Here is a 15,042-nt window from a genome sequence, read left to right on the forward strand (position 1 = left end):
GCCTTGGCTCTGTAGCTGGGGAGGAAACCAGAGCTGTCCGGGTTTGGCGTACAGGCAACAGCACATTAACAGGCGCAAGGGCCCTCTTCTTGACACCTTGCCAGGCTCCACTCAAATGACTGCATCCTTCACACTATTTTTTTTGACTCGAGGCCAGGGCGTGCCTTTTAAAACGTTGTTATGATAGGAGGATGCCTTCTTGAGTGTCTGATATACACACTTTTAAGCAGTAGACTGCAACTTAACGGCGTCAACTTTGTTAATAGGTTCACATGGGTTTATGTGATGTGATTCACATGGGTTTATGTGACTGTGTGGTCCTTGTGTATGTGTGCCAAACATGAAACTCCTTTACCCTTATTTCTTTACCTTAGCGGGGTAAAAATTTGTAGTTTGATTGCAGAAATACAAGATTGGCAGTCTGGATGCTCATACTCTTATTAGTTTCAATACATGTGGTAGTCTTAATCTTTTCTAATAGGGGACATTTTGACTTTATTCAGAAGGACACTTTTCAGTCTTACTGACTTGTCTTTGACATTTGTCAAGTGCGTTATTATTATGTAAGTATGAAGGCAGGGTGGTTATAAATGAGAGCTGAAAGATTGCCAGCAATTCAAATGAGATTTATTCTGTTGGACCCTATGTAGGTGGGTGTAAAGGTGTCTAATGTTTCATGTTCAATGTATCATGCTGGTCGGACACAAAATCTCCGTTGTAACATGAAGAGTTCTCTTGGGTGCCGTCAGGCCCCACGAAATGGGGCAGCCTAGGCCTACTGGTTAGCACTTCGGACCTGTAACCGGAGGGTTGCCGGTTCGAACCCCGACCAGTAGGCACGGCTGAAGTGCCCTTGAGCAAGGCACCTTACCCCTCACTGCTCCCCGAGAGCCGCTGTTGATGTAGGCAGCTCACTGCGCCGGGATTAGTGTGTGCTTCACCTCACTGTGTGTACACTGTGTGCTGTGTGTGTTTCACTAATCCACGGATTGGGATAAATGCAGAGACCAAATTTCCCTCACAGGATCAAAAGAGTATATATACTTACACTTAAATACTGCAGTGGTATGATGTCACACACTACCCTTAACAGCGTCTCTTTTGCTCCCCAGTGTTCAACTGGACAGTGGACGAGGTGGTGGAGTGGCTCATCACCTATGTGGAACTGCCGCAGTATGAGGAGAGCTTTCGCAAAATGAACTTCAATGGCAGCGCCATGCCCAGGTGACAAATCCTAGCTCCAATTCAACCATACCACAATACAGAAGTGTATCAGTAGCACAATCAGATGTTATGTATCCACATCGAATGACCCGATCATACACCTTGTTTTGGACTTCTTATCAGCCACATTTGGGGCAGCCGTGGCCTACTGGTTAGCACTTCGGACCTGTAACCAGAGGGATAAATGCAGAGACCAAATTTCCCTCACGGGATCAAAAGAGTATATATACGTATACTTACTTATACATTTGCCCTTGTGGTTGATAAAACAGGCAGGAGTATAGAGAGCATTCGTCCCATACAACCTATGGGACCCTAGCAACCATGTTACTTTTGCACACCCAAATCCAGTGAGGCCTAAGGAACGATATTGCAGGCTCATAATTCTAAATAGTGCTACATACATGTGATGTGTTGGTTTGCAGTCCATAATCCATCTTTGTCTGTGGTTCTCCAGGTTAGCTGTGAAGAATGCCACTCTGACGGTCACGGTCCTGAAGATCTTGGACCGTAACCACGCGCAGAAGCTCCAGCTCAAGTCCTTGGACACGGTCCTTTTCGGACCTCCACTGAGTAAGTTGTATGGTTCTATATTAGCACTTCACTCCTCCTGTAACCATAATCAAGTTAGCAACAGTTAAGTGTGCCGGTTTGTGCTGTAAAAAATATCGTTTGTGCTCTTAAGTAATTAAACTTTACATTTTCTGGCCAGTGATGTCACTCAGCCCCCCATACTTGTTCAAATTTCCCCAAAATAGTCTAAATCGTTTGTGCCGTTTAAAGTAACATTTGTGCTACTATGTTTTTTAAGATATTCTACGTATTTGTTACACGTGTGACGTCATCCAGCCCCCCATTAATGTCCAAATCTTTCCAAAACGGTCTCAATCATTTCTGCTAGGTTTGTGCTGATTTGTGTCGTCAAAAGATATATTTGTGCTACTATGTTTTCTAAGTTATTATGGTTTATTTATTACTCGCGTGACGTTACCAGCCCCCCATCAATGTCCAAAACTCACCAAAATGGTCTTAATCGTTTGTGCTATGTTTGTGCTGATTTGTGCCAGTAAAAATAACATTTGTGCAGCTATGTTTTTTAAGTTAACACGCTTTGTTACATGTGTGACGTCATTCAGCCCCTCATCAGTGTCCAAATCTCCTCAAAATAGCTGCATTTGTGCTACGTGCGTGCTGATTTGTGTCATTTAAATAAACGTTTGTAGGGTAGGCTATTATGTAAATTGTCCAGCGCCGACATTTCTCCTACTATGTTTATTACACGTGATACCCAGCCCCAATGTGTTTTCTGTAACTATATTTTTACATTACCAAGTTCTATCTGGGAACATAACTAATCCACGTTTGACAGCATAGACAAAATCTGGTTTGATACAAGTTTTAATGAGTTAAATTTACAGAAAAAATCCATTAAAGGAGAATTCCGGTGTGATATTGACCTAAAGTGTATTGAAACATGATACCGAGTGTGAACGTATGTCTTATAGCCCATCTCGGCTTGTCCCCTGCACTCCAAAATCTGGCGCTAGTTAGCCGATGCTACCAACAGCTTTTTCAATAGTGGTGCTTCGGCATCGGGCTAGCCATGCAAATAAATCACTGTTTTACACCCATTTACGAGGCTCAATGTATCTCCACACTTCATTAGTAGACTTCCGAGGGCCCTGACATTTAAAACGAGACATTGAAAAAGCACTGGTAGTTTACTTACAAGACGATTTATACAGACAGTATCTTCACGAAGTTTAGCGTTTGCAGCCATCTTGAATTTAGTCACGATAAGTCGAGCAACGAGTAAGAATGAACAGGTATGATAAGGGATCAGATTCCAAAAATAATTCAGTGGAAATGCATGGATTCCAGTTTCTTGCAGCAACTGGAATCCATGCATTTCCACTGAATTATTTTTCGTCCCAAACTGTAGCCTAGCCTACCAAATGTTGTTCCTGATCTGAGCAGAAAACATAAGTGCAAGCAGAGCCCGTTTACGGAGAGCCGGATCACTCCCTATTAACTCCATTGTACTTGCAATATGTTGCAGTTTCGCTAGGGGCGATCACAAATAAGTGCAAAAACAATGGGGGTCTATGGAGCTAGACGGCTAAATTTGTCTCTTTTACCTGGTTGTCGTTGAGAAATTGAAGATTTGATTGTGGTTTCTGCAAGCTCAATATGTATTATAGGTCAAAAGTTGAATGAACGAGTAGTCACGTCCTTTCGATTTCTTACAGGTTGGGTCGTTGTTGCCCACAACACACTAGCTTTCTGCTAATGAATGACGTCATTGACACATTTGAAAGGCTTTTTAGAACAAATAAGTAACTCAAAAAATATAATACTCAGCGGTTAGTATTTTCTCTGCCCCCTCTTTTGACTGCAACATTCGAATTTCTGGGCAAAAAATTATATCCCGAGAAAAGTGGATTTGAGGGGTACAGCTCCATAGGCCTCTATTCATTCTGCACTTATTCGTGAGCGCCCTCATGTGGAACCAGAAAAGGAACTGCAACCAGTTCAGAAACCGGAAGTTTCCCAAGAGTGGCGGTTCTCCCCTTATTAGACATTCTCTGGTGCAAGTCTAACAGAGGTCATAATTCGTCCACCTCTCGAACCCGGCCCTCGAACCCGCCACCTCGACATACACCGGCATGGGAGTCGAACGCTCTAACCACTGAGCTAAAAGCCCAGGCTTCTAACTCAGCGGTTAGAAGCGTTCTTAAGGTTAGGGCTGTGAGGATTTATACGGGCAACTAGCACGCTAGCTCAGTTCGCCTCCGTTACACTCACCTCCCTAAATCCTCACTCCCATGATCCGGGTCACGGCACCACTGTAACAGAGGTCATAATTCGTCCACCGCTCACGGCCCTCGAACCCGCCACCTCGACACACACCGGCATGGGAGTCGAACGCTCTAACCACGGAGTTAAAACCCCAGGCTTCCAACTCAGCGGTTAGAAGCGTTAGGGCTGTGAGGATACACAAGGAAGCTGTTTCTTAGGTTTATAGCTATTAATTTAGTCAACTTTATAAAGTGCTAAAAAGGCTACAAATGTAGTTTTAGTTTACCGTCGTATGACTTTTTAATGTTTAAACATTATTTTGACAAACATACCAATTTAGCCTACCTTCTTGCCCATCTGAAATAACTCCTAGCTTTGCTGTCTCCTTCCTTTCTGTTTTTGCTGTTTGCAAAATCAACGGTGGCCTTGGAGACTTGGGTCAGCAACAAGTAGCCTAAGTGCTGCTTGTGTGCACAATCCACTGTAATTCTGATATAAAATTATTGAAGAAATACATTTGTTTATTTTAGAAAATATGGGCTACAGTGCAGTGATGAGTTATGGTAGGCCAACTTTGAGTGAATATATATACACACACAGGGGAAATTATCTCTTGTAAGTCTCTCGTAGCCTACTCCGTAGCTGCCTGATAGTACAGTAGGCCTACGCACACTGCTGTGCACACCTGCAGACGCTACTGGCCGGAGAATGGAGTATCTGGTGTTTCGCAGCTGCCGACTAATGCCCAGCAGGTTTATTTTGGTATAGTAGTGGTTGCAGTAATTCTGACGTTATGCACAAGCAACTTCTACATAGTACACAAACGTTTCTTTAAATGGCACAAATCAGCACGCACGTAGCCAAAGCGATCGCAACTATTTTGAGGAGATTTTGACACTGATGAGAGGCTGGATGACGTCACACCTGTATCAAAGCGTGATAACTTAAAAAACATACCTACACAAAAGTTGTTTTTAACGGCAAAAATCAGCACAAACCTAGCACAAACGATTGAGACCATTTTGGAAAGATTTGGACATTAATGGGGGGCTGGATGACGTCACACGTGTAACAAATAACGTAGAATATCTTAAAAAACATAGTACAAATGTTACTTTAAACGGCACAAATGAGCACAAACGTAGCACAAACGATTGAGACTATTTTGGGGAAATTTGAACAAGTATGGGGGGCTGAGTGACGTCACTGGCCAGAAAAATAATTACTTAAAACCCTTAACAGCATAAACAATTTTTTTACGGCACAAACGTAGCACAAACGAGTAGCAGTGTTTTCAATATTTTTTTAATAAAATGGGGGGCCAGCTTCATGCAGGTTTAAGTCAGCTGCTGGCGGCCAGTGATTGCAGTGCTTGGGAGTGCATAGTGCTTCCTGTTGATTGAAGCCTTACTACAATGTTTCAGTATTAATTTTAGAAATATCAGAAATATTTTGAAATATTTGTAGAAATATTTTGTGTAGCAATCAGAATTGTTTCGTGTTGTAGAAATGCTAGAGTAAGAGAGATTTATACTGGGGTGTAAAGGTACACATATTCGTACCAAACAGTGGCCATCTTTGGAACAGGGGAAGCTCTGATAAAAAATGGTAAATTATTAAATTAATATTATTAAGGTGCTATATTGTTCTTTGAGGGCAAAAATTATCCCAAAACCCAGAATAGGCCAAACAGTAGACTACAGAGTTGGCATGGCAGACATGGCATAATGTACTGTAGCCTTTTTTTGCATTATTTTGAATATGACTCGCTCCAGTCTCAACAGCACATACTTTTTCCACACGCTAAGTTCTAACACACATAGGCCTATCCCCTCTCGCTTTCTCTCTCTCTATCCCTGCACACGGTGCTTTCTTAAAGGAGCTGCACCATTTTACAACAATTGCATCTACATTTTCATATTAGAATGTTTTGTCAAGTGTAAGCTTAAACTACCGTGATCAATTTAAGTTCCCGTGCCCCCCGCTGCGTCATGGAAGCAGTAAGTCAGTCGCATCAAAAATAGTAGTGGCACCCAAGTGACACCTTGTGGTTGTTTGTGTCAACTGCAGTTTGTGCCATTTCTGCTGAGAAAATGGGGTGCGTGATTCATGAAGGAACCCGTCCAAACTTAACGGGGACCCACTGTAGCCTACACCGTTATATAGCGCGCTACCTAACTTAGCCTAAATACACAACTGAAACAAAGGCAAGTCACAAACTTTGTAACTCCACATTACGGTTTTATTTACAGTATGCTATTTACAAAGACAAATAGAAACCGACTGTATTGCTCCCAACTTGCAACTTGCCTTGCCTCTCGAGTCGACTTCACCTGCCAACACTAACGTTAACGCATCCCTTGAACTTGAACCACTTCCTGTTAGATCGCGACATATGCTGTCAATCAAAAAGAGTCCAGCCTCTATGACGGTTCCTCCAATCATCATACAGAAGCTCGGCGTCCGGGCCATCCCACTGTCCCATAGAGCTGGTAAGTCCCGCCCTTTCCGCTATCCCCGCTGGACCTCTAGATTGAAAAATCGTTAATGCAAGTGAATGTGAGAAAATCATTATTTTCTGGTCCCGTTTGAATTTTGCCATGAATGTGAACATATGTTGTCTGTGAATTTTTAATATACATTTTCGTGTAAAGATTACTACAATTGAGCGGGTAGAAGTTTGATGCGGTTAAACTTTGTGTGAGAGCACTTTGTGGACTACAACTTTCCGCTAGACGACAGCTAACTAGTTTCCCATAACAACCATCAGTTGGTCGAGATGTAGAGGGTTATTAAGATCGACTTTGAACACAGTGAACCATACAACTTTACAATCACACTGTATCATAGTGTTAATGTATTGAGTTAAGCTATACATGTTTCGAATATTTTTGTTACCAAGTGTGTTTATTCCTGCATCTCAGTTAATGTTAGCGATTAGAGCTAGCTCACGTCACAGGCGACATGTAGTATTTCTCGATATGTCTTTTCCACAACTGATAGCCGAAGAATCATATAATATACTGTCAAACTCGTAACATGAAAAATTATATTAAAAATTCACAGACAACATATGTTCACATTCATGGCACAATTCAAACGGGACCAGAAAATAATTATTTTCTCACATTCACTTGCATTGACGATTTTTCAATCTAGAGGTCCACTGGGGGTTTAGCGGATGGGCCTCCGAAGCAGCCGTGTCCACCCAACTTCCAGGCGTCGAATGTCTATGGGAAATAACATGGCGTTTCTTAATATCATACCTGTCAAACATCTGTAGGTGGCGAAATAGAAAAAAATGGTGGGCCGATTGGCCTACACACTTCTGCCATCTAGTTTCCACTGGATTTTTTGATTGTTGGTGCCGTTAAAGTAGTAAACAGTTATTAATGCTAACCGGGAGCTAGTGCCGATGTACGCGGGCGGAGGAGGGCGTTAGATCTTGCTCACAACCAGTCACATCCTAACGTGATGGTCATTTTCACGTGTGATTCATGCGTGATTTCAGTGGTCTATAAAAGTAAATTGTTTGCATGGTTCAGCCTCTTTTCAACACGACTTAACTTTGGTGGATTAGTTTTTTGGTGGTTTGGTTTTTTGATGGATCGTGTCGTCACAGCAATGTATTACGGGTGCGAAATCACGATAAATGACCGGCAAAACCTTATTGTAGTATAGTGTTATTTGATGCGATTTTCCGTGATATTTTAGAGGAGGCTGAGCTTTCCCTGTAGTTTTAGAGCAATCGCCTGTGGTACCAAACAATTTAGGCACAGGACGTTAGGTTCAAGATGTGTACCGAATGTACCAAACATTAATTACTTAAACAGTAACCAACAGATTTTTTGTAGACTTTTTTGCGTTCGGACCATGTTTCAAATTTGTGCTCCCACACAAACATTTTAAGTGGCGGACCATATGCCAGTTTAGTTCATTAACGGCGAAAACATTTGACAACAAATTGACCAAACCGTGACTTCAACACCAAGGTACCTACCGAATTTGTGTGTACCGTTACACCCCTAATTTAAACAAAAGCCTTTGTCTTTGTGTGAGAAAATCCTGTTTGATTGCTTCCGTAAGCTCGCTGCAAGTAAGGCCAGAAGTGAACTCAAACAATTCAGTAGTCTGGGCACATCTCTCTGGCACACTCTTCTCTTACCCCCACCCTCTGTTCCCTCTCTCTCTCTCTATCTTCCTCCCTCCCTCCCTCGCTTTACTGTCTAATCTTCTCTGCTCTTGCTTCCCTTGTTTCTCTCGGTCTCTGTATTTAGAGTGCTTGCTAAGGTGCTGATCCAGAATGTGATCATTCAGGTTCAGTCAGTCAAAGACGTTCTGTCAGACTCATCGGGCGTAACGTACTGTGTCAGGGCATGACCTGTCGGAGTCCACTGCTGGGCAGTGCCAAACAGGATTCCTCTCGGCAGTAAACTTTTAAGGCTAATATGTGCTTAAGTCCATCCTCAGAATGGGCTGTCAGACAGCGTCCTCGTCTGTTAAATTTACTCGGATACTTCCTGCTGCTTCCTGGATGAGAAGCAGTGTGTGCCGAGCCCTCTGCCGCAGTAGCGTGGTAGTTCTGTCTGGTTTGAATAAATAATGATTTTATGATGCAATGCAAAATGATCACAGGTTTTTTTGCGTCGTTATCTGGAGAGCTGAAGATTAATGAATGACTATCTCCTTAGTAGGCTCCGCTGTGTTGTGGGAAAGGTCCCAGGGTGATGTACAGAGGGGATTGTTATCGTGGCTGAGCATAGCATTGGAGGAGAGAGTTTGTGGTTGTCTGCGAGCTTGCACGTGTTTGTGTGTACGGAAGCTTTTTGAGGGCCGAAGGATGGCGGCCTGTGTCATTGTGTGTGTGTGCTAAAGAGGCCCAGCTGTGCCGCGGTGAAGCAGTCTGGAGGTGACAGGAGCTTGGGGAGAAGCCAGAAGGCTCGCTAGGATCCCACTAGGGACTTTCACCCATTCTGCTTGTATCTGCAACCATAGCCATGATGTCAGTTGTGGGGGAAAAAAAACTCCCCCACATGTTTCATTATGACTGTATATAAATAACAAAATAAATGAAATATACATCCATTGTCATAATAGGCCAATTAAATAACTTATACAAGTTATCAGCGCTCCGACAGTAAACACACATGTCTGTAGTCTGTGCAGAGCTTAGTCTCAGTTATTTCTTTTTATTTTACAGTATTATCCAGGGAAGTACAAGTGATAAGTCTGCTTTGGAAGTGACTGAATTGATGTATGAATTGTAACCTAGCTTCCAAATCCCATTTTGACGTGCATTAATGCTAGGGCAGGTGTTTTATTGTTGTGCAATGAAATACTCGTATCAAGTATTCTACTGAGATGCTAGCATTCTCTTCACAGAGAGAGACAGACATTGAACAAATGTTAACCAGCTACAACGATAAGTATATAATGTAATATATTGGGGCAGCCATGGCCTACTGGTTAGCGCTTCGGACTTGTAACCAGAGGGTTGCCAGTTCGAACCCCGACCAGTAGGCACGGCTGAAGTGCCCTTGAGCATCGCACCTAACCCCTCACTGCGCCAGGATTAGTGTGTGCTTCACCTCACTGTGTGTACACTGTGTGCTGTGTGTGTTTCAGTAATTCACGGATTGGGATAAATGCAGAGACCAAATTTCATCACGGGATCAAAAGAGTATATATACTTATACTTATATGAATTTTTGCACTTGTTGCATTTGATACATGTTGCTGCTTTTGTTGTAGGTATTGAACTGGTATGGAGCTGAGTCAAAATAGACTGGCATGTGTACCATAGTCCTGCAGTCATATAATTGCAGGAATTCCACTTGAGCATTCACACTTATACAAATGACTATTTCCTTAATATGGTGTTGTGTCGTTCTCTCTGGGCCATAAAAAAGCATTGTACTATTGTCTGTGCTCCTAAGGCCTTTTCAGCTCCTTGTGTTTTTAAAAAGCTGCCCAAATGTGCCTCTGAGAAAACACCAGAGTCACCGTTTGGCAGAGTGCTTGAGTGTTTACTCTATGTTATGAAGGCAGAGCTAGAGGGGCCCAGTTTTTATGACTGATGACGAAGGCCAAAGAGTGCATGCGTAATGGCTCCCATTAGCCTACATCAGAGGGGGTCGGGAGTGTGGAAAGTTGTTTGCCTGCAGGAGGAGAATTAGACGAAGTCTCTGTCATGCAAATAACTCGTATGGAGGATTACGCTGCATAGTGTGTGTGTGTGTGTGTGTGTGTGCGTGTGTGTGCGCGTGCGCGCGCGCCTGTCTGTGTGCGTGTGTGTGTGTGTATGCGTGCATGAATGTGCAGCCTGTCTATATCCGTATGTGTCATTGTGGGGGTTGGGTGGGATTGGGACTGAGGCTAAGTTGTCGGTGTCTGTGTTGGCAGGATCTCAAATCCTCAGTAACTATCTGTCAGTCCTAGACTTGATCCCCCCCCCCCCCCCCCCCCCCTCCTCTCTGTGTTCTTCTACAATCCCACCGTACCCCAACCCCCCCCCCCCCCCCCCCCCCGCCATTTCTCACTTGGTTTCAGCTGTTTTGGAACCTTATATAGAAGTGTTCCTCTCGCGTTCGGTAGTCTTGCATGGATCTGGTGGTGCCGACGTGAGCCTGCACTGCGCTCCATATTCATCAGGAATGCTGACAGCTATCCGTGCAGCAATAACAAAACTGCTCTGCTCCCACTGTTATTTCCCAGTTAAGCACAACAAAGACAATTGGATGAGTTCAAGATGTTAAATGCTAGGGCTCAAAAAGGCACCTCATTGACAGTAGAGTGGTTCCTCTTGAGTGTACCTATATGCAGCTTATTATGGCAATTATATCATATTTTAGTTATTATATTCACCACAGTCTGCGTATCCACTTTCTTGCCCTTAAGACAGTGGCCAGTGATTTGGAGTTGCTTGATAGGGCCTTGACTAAAAGAGAGCCGTCCCTGCGCTTCACCTTAGTTGCCCAGAGGACACAGTGGAGAGATGGCTGCCTGGGCCGCAGTGGAAATGTCAGACCCCTCCATGGCCCGGCATTCTCCCCATGCAGTTCATTAGCATCAGTTGGCAGACTGAAATAGCCAGTGCTAATCAGGTTTATCTTGGTCTTTTGGCCCAAATCCACATTTGCACGACTGCATATAGAATGGCCTTGCCTTAGCACTGAAGTAAAACGTTTGAAGGGTATATACTGTCACTAAGACTAAGACATTTTCTGTGGTACGGTATTGCCTAATATACTGTTCAGACAGTTCAAAACACCATCAAGTGAAGTTATCCTTCAAGTCAGACGCCAATGTCAAGTTAGCCATCAGTCAGAATGTACAAGAAAAATTTGGTAGCTCTTTTCATGAAAATACAAGGCGTATTTTTGCTTCCCCATGGTTTGGTGGTTACATGTAACTGAAGTTTTTTTACATTTCATACGTAACTTTCCAGTTTTATGCAATATTTTCTCTTCCTCCTTCCCTCTCTCTCTCCCACTCTCTCTCTCTCTCTCTCTCTCTCTCTCTCTCTCTCTCTCTCTCTCTCTCTCTCTCTCTCTCTCTCTCTCTCTCTCTCTCTCTCTGCCATTGCAGTGAACAGACATAACCATCTGAAGGACTTCATGCTGGTAGTGTCCATAGTCATAGGCATGGGTGGCTGCTGGTTTGCCTTCATCCAGAACCGCTACTCCAAGGACCACATGAAGAAGATGATGAAGGACCTGGAGGGCCTGCAGAGGGCCGAGCAGAGCTTGCATGACCTGCAGCAGAAGTAAATACCACCCTGTGCCACACACACACACCCCCTTTGTCCAGATGCATGTTACTGCCATGAGCAGTATGCAAAACCAAGAAAGCCGTTTGTATCCTGCAGCCTGGGCTATTCAAAACAAAATCTATAGCAACCAGTGTTTATATTGACAATGCTCTCTTTCACAGGATGTTTGTGCATAGCTTTTTTTATTTACTTTTATTTACTTGTTACTAATGTTTCATCCAGCACAAATGATATGTTTGTAGTTTATGTGGGGTAGTATACTGTTTTAGATGCAGATTTACTGCCCCTTCACTTGACACAACACACCACCACTTTATCGGAGCCTGTTTTTCTGTAAGTAGGAAAGGAGACATTGTTGTACAGCCCATATCACGTACACGTGACCTATCTTGATGAAGAATAAAGATAGGCATCACGTGACCATATTGTAGGTGTTACTCGATCTGACCTTTTACGTCACCAAAAACCTGGTTTCTGTGCACAGCTCACTAGAATCAGAGTTGCATCAGTATTAACCAGAACAGAAAAGTCTTTCTTAACAGTAAATGGCAATGTCTCAACGCAGCTTCGTGCAACAGAGGTTGCTGTAGCTGAGGAGGGTTTGATTCTGAAACAGGATGTGGGCAGAGGCTGTGAGTGCGGAAAGACACACAGCTATTCACACAGTTCTGCTCTGCACTCATGGTGTATGAGGGAGAAAGAGCGAGAGAGAGAATGAAAAAGGGAGAGCTTGAATGGCCTGTGCCGTTAAGAAAAATGTGATTTAATAGAATGTTGAGGGAACGAATGGCAAGGCTCTACCCCATTAGTCTTTGTTAATGCCGGCTATCTGCACCTGATCTGGACAGGCAGGTGTAAACAGAGTTTTGATAAAAAGCAAGATGAGGTATCTGGTTTCCCTCTGCGGGATAATTGTTGAATGGCCTTCCTCTATTGGTCTTTCTTTTTTTCACTTGCACTGTCTGTTCCTGTGTGTGTGTGTGTGTGTGTGCGTGTGTGCGTGTGTGTGTTGGCGGGAGCCATTGGGTGTGTAGATATATAAAGCAAGTGTGAACACGGGATACTGTGGGGTGCTGTGCAAACCTGTCAAACCATTTTCCTGCCTTGCGTAAGTCAGTTACCTGTTTCGCCTGAACAAGGAAAGACTTCCACTGAAGTAGGCTGTGTCTATATTCTATGGAATTCATGAAGGTGGTGTTATGCATTGCCAACTAAGTTGTCTCGCTTGGGAAATAGCAGTCAGTTAGTCTGTGTCGTCATTTTTGTGACCTGTTGAAAATGAATTGCGCCTACGTTCTTAACCAGTCACCAAATGGCTGGTGAGGCCCAGGCCCATCAGCATGTAAATGTTCGAGTGATTGATTAGACTAAACTATGTCCACTACGCATGGTTGTTGCAGCCTTTAGATCTACAACAGAGGATTGCTTTGCCGTGTGGGTGTGTCTTGACGTAACTCTCCACTAGACTAGTCATCGATCCTGCCTCAGGCAGTTTCTCATGTGGGTGTTTGCCTGGACTGTTGCAGACAACTGAAACTAATAGTGATACATGTGAATTTACTGTTCTAATGCTTCAGTGTAGGTCCTCAACAATTCAACTGTTGGGTTTTTATAAATCGATCATAATTAAATTTATCAATTGATCATGATAAAAAGATCAGTGTTTCCCACAGAATTGAATTCTATTTGTGGTGGCAGGTTTGCAGATTTAACAAATTAGCGCGGCGTGGATATGATGCTAACTAGATTTAAGCACAAATTTTAGTACAACCTGGAAAATCATTGTGTGGTGGTCAATGTTGATATTGTGGTGGGCCGCCACATATAAGTCAATGTATGGGAAACACTGAAGATCATGTTTTCTCACATATCCTTTAGAATAGGTGCAATTATTTAACCGTTCGTTATTTAAGTCATTTTGACTATATATTGCCCACAGGCATTAAAAGTTTGCATCGTTTTAAGACTAGGACTATTAAAGGTCGCTCAGAGAATTGGATTGGAAATTGCTTGTGCACACAGGTGACTCTAATACCTGTATCGATATGTTAAGTTTCAGGAGGATGTTGTCAAATGCACTTCATTAAGTCATGGATATGGCTCAAGTGTTCACAATTCTCACTGAATGCCAGACACAGTAACATGTTTCAGTGCTTGAACTTGAAATGAAGTTCTCTGAAGGTCTCTCTCCCTCTCTCTTTGCGAACCCATGTGCTTGTGCTGGTCAATGTGAGAGTGAGGGGCTCTTGCTGATCCCAGCTGCCAGCTGCTGTGAGCATTGAACTTAACTAGAGATCCAGAGGAGGGGATCATGTGGCTTTTACTTCATCTCACTGCTACTGGCGAGAGGAAACTGGCCAGGGGGAAAGTGTGCGTGTTCTCACTTGGCCACGTTTCACATCATGCTTTTAGCAAGTATAGCTGGTGCTAAGCATCACCTCTTAACTTCTCGTGTTCGCCTCCGACACTCTCACCTTCAAGTGTGGGCTCCAGCAAGCTAGCTTAGCCAGCCAGTAAGTCAGCAAGCCAGCCGCTTGGCCCTGCGCGGTCTTGTCTTTGCCATCCAGTACTCTTTAGAGGATAATTACAAGAGCGAATGGCGGTGTACAGTAAAGAATATCTTAAAGTATGTCACCCAATACACAATGCCTACAGATTACTTTGTGCTGCATACATAAAAACAGTTGTAAACATTGTCTCAAAATTCAATTTGTGATACAAATAAATCCCTATAACCTTACTGAAGCCTAAACTTGCTAATTCAAATTTGGGGTGTTCAGTGGTCATTCTTTTTTCAGGTTTTACGGACCAAATGGCCCAGATCATTGGAAGTCAGCCTTGTGTGCTTGTTCTCGTACGTTTATGGGTGTGCTGGTCTGCTATTGAACGTTTCAGTCGATGTTCATTGAGGATGTTCAAATCTTTTGTTTATAGCATGAGTTTGTAATCTGCATTTGTGTATGTCTGGGCTCGTGTCTGTGTAAGGGAGTGAATGGGGTCTTCCTGCCGTAGCTGTTGAATGGCAAAGGTCAGGGTCGCCTGGCGAGGGCTTTCCAGCTCTGCACATTTTCCATCGGTCATATCGCCTTTCACTCTGCTCTCCCTCCCTCTCTCTCTCTCTCTCTCTCTCTTTCTCTCTTTCTCTCACTCACTCTCTCTCTCTCTTTCTCTCTCTCTCTCTCTCTCACTCTCTATCTCTTTCTCTCTCTCTCCCTCTCTCTCCCTTTCTCTCTCTCTCTCTCACTCTC

The 15,042-nt window shown here is 43.5% G+C and overlaps 1 protein-coding gene across 8 annotated transcripts in view; it reads left to right on the top strand.

Moving 5' to 3' along the window:
* Positions 1–15,042, top strand: part of stim1a (stromal interaction molecule 1a) — a 41,763-nt gene that overhangs the window by 12,203 nt on the left and 14,518 nt on the right. For all 8 annotated transcript variants that reach the window (XM_042063068.1, XM_042063067.1, XM_042063066.1 and 5 more), the window contains exons 5-7: positions 1,113–1,224; positions 1,682–1,797; positions 11,611–11,788. In XM_042063068.1, coding sequence (XP_041919002.1) covers positions 1,113–1,224; positions 1,682–1,797; positions 11,611–11,788 — 406 coding nt within the window. The remainder of the gene's footprint in view (positions 1–1,112; positions 1,225–1,681; positions 1,798–11,610; positions 11,789–15,042) is intronic.

This window comes from Alosa sapidissima, chromosome 15 (genome assembly GCF_018492685.1).
Source record: "Alosa sapidissima isolate fAloSap1 chromosome 15, fAloSap1.pri, whole genome shotgun sequence".
NCBI lineage: Eukaryota > Metazoa > Chordata > Actinopteri > Clupeiformes > Clupeidae > Alosa > Alosa sapidissima.